This window comes from Hordeum vulgare, chromosome 7H (genome assembly GCF_904849725.1).
Source record: "Hordeum vulgare subsp. vulgare chromosome 7H, MorexV3_pseudomolecules_assembly, whole genome shotgun sequence".
Taxonomy (NCBI): Eukaryota; Viridiplantae; Streptophyta; class Magnoliopsida; order Poales; family Poaceae; genus Hordeum; species Hordeum vulgare.
In genome coordinates, this window is record NC_058524.1 from 590,731,562 (window position 1) to 590,733,696 (window position 2,135).

The following is a 2,135-nucleotide window of genomic DNA, read 5'->3' on the forward strand; positions in this document are numbered from 1 at the left end:
CCGTGCATGCATGCTCCTCCGGGCCAGCGGTGGCACGCGCATACTCCACCACGATCAAGGCATGCGATCAGCTGGCCACTGCCAGCTTGCCAAAACCAGCCGGTACGGTGGCGACAGTGAGACGCGCGCCGGCTCCGCCACCCGAACCGAACGAACGAGCGATCAGCAGAGCTTCCGAGATCGATCGGAGCTCATACACCCCTTCCCAAACAGCACGCGACGAATCACATGCCGCAAAAGCTAACCGCTGTCGCCGCACACTGATTTTCTGCCTCTGTTTCTACAACCCCGGGATCTTCAGGCCAGGGTTCTATAAATCCACGACCTTGTTTCTCTCTGCTTCACTTCCACACCTCTCTCCCAGCAGCCTATCAATACATCCACGACCTTGTTTCTCTCTCTCCCTCCATTTCTCTGTCCAGGTCCTTGCAGGGCTCACGATGGACCAACAAAGCCTCGTGGTGCTGGAGAAGGCCGTCGCCGCCGCCGTCGCCAGGGAAGGGGATGCCGTCTGTGGTTGGGGGACGGAGGAGCAGGCGAGGGCGATCATACGCGCGGCCAAGATGGCGCTCGAGGAGGCCGCCGCCATGGGGGAGTCCCCGTCGCTCCTGAGGTCGCTGGAGCGGTTCCTCGCGCAGAGGAGATCGGACCAGACGACCATGGCGCCGGCGCCGGCGGTGGACGTCCAACCGGACGGCGGGGATTCCACCGTCTCCGCGGCCTTGCGAGATCTGGCAATTAACTAGGGTAGGAATAGGATAGCCGTTCCTTGAAGGAAAAGTTATTCCTGGAATTCGATGTCTATTTTCAGCTCATCTAATTTGTTCCTTCTTCCAATTTCGTTGTAGCGCAACTTTCGAGTATTTTCGTTTTCTACCGTCGTCAGAGATTCTGCCATATTGTTGTTGCTTCAATGCCTTGTTGGTTTTGTGCGTGAATTGTGGCTCTATATGTTAATTAGGCTCGTAAATGGTTTCTTTTTTTATTTCAATCGATGCATCCACACGAAAGATTTTGCTTTTCCGGGAGGAAAGACAAATTATTGCACGTGCACAACGAGTAGGTGACTCTACCTAACTCCGTTATTTCAAATCTAACCAACACATCATGATTTTTCTTCTCTTTTCTTGTTGATGAAAGGGGGTCAATATGTGTGTTGAATTTATATTCTTGATGGGCATGAGAGAGTTTGGATTTGAGCTGGATGACAGGAGATATGCCTACTGCCATACGCCAAACATTTGTCCCGGCGAACTCTGTGTTTTATCACTTTCCCTCACACTTTAGTGGTGTATACTCCTTCCGTTTTTAAGTATAGGTCTTTTAAAAGTTTTCATTAGGAAACTACATACGGATATATATAGACATACATCAGAGTATATATTTACTTATTTTATTCCGTATGTAGTTTTTAGTGGAATCTCTAAAAAGATTTATATTTAGGAACGGGAAAGTAGAAGTTAAAAGTGCCCTGTAGGCATGCACCAACAAAGCCTATTAGCTAATCCGCACTAGCGCAAATGTAGGTATTGTTTCATCCTCCTTTCTTCTCTTGTGTTTGAATTTTCAGTCCGAGATCTGGCTCAAATCTCAATGCAACATGTCCCATATCCGCATTTAGGGTAAATGACGTGCAGAGCACGAAATCCTTCTTTTTTAATTCGGAAACGACTCTTTGAAGTCCAATCGTCACAAAGGTGCTCAAATTAAAGGACAACGGGTGGGAGGGCGCCAACGCCAAGACACGGTGTGGCATGGAGCCCAACCATGTGGGCTGACACCCCCCCCCCTCGCCCGGCCAACATCTTTTTTTCTTCGAGCCTTTTCTTTTTATGTGCAAACTTCAAATAATTCTAAAAGTTCAAAAAACTTTGAAGTTGGAATTTTGAGAGCTCAAACTTTTTTTCTAAAAGTTGGAACTTGGAAGTTGAAATGCTTAAACCTGAATTTCAAAAAATAAAAATTTAAATTGGAAGTTGAAAATTCAAATATTTCAGAAATCCAAAACAAAATCAATTCTCAAAGGCGACACACGGTTTTCTGAATGCGGATACAAAAAAATCTGAAAATGCTAAAAAGGAAAGCTTGCAAAAACGGAAAGTATATTGCAATGGCCGTCACTTTTTGCCTTGTGT

General features: G+C 46.7%; 1 protein-coding gene across 1 annotated transcript; it reads left to right on the plus strand.

Annotated features, from left to right (window-relative positions):
* The first annotated feature begins 321 nt into the window (after window positions 1-321).
* LOC123411243 lies at window positions 322-991 on the plus strand. Its single transcript, XM_045104177.1, has one exon. The coding sequence runs from the start codon at window positions 441-443 to the stop codon at window positions 744-746; it is 306 nt and encodes a 101-aa protein (XP_044960112.1). The 5' UTR covers window positions 322-440; the 3' UTR covers window positions 747-991.
* The last annotated feature ends 1,144 nt before the right edge of the window (window positions 992-2,135 follow it).

Coding starts and splice junctions, on each gene's coding strand:
- LOC123411243 (XM_045104177.1), top strand. CDS start 441: ATGGACCAACAAAGCCTCGTGGTGCTGGAGAAGGCCGTCGCCGCCGCC.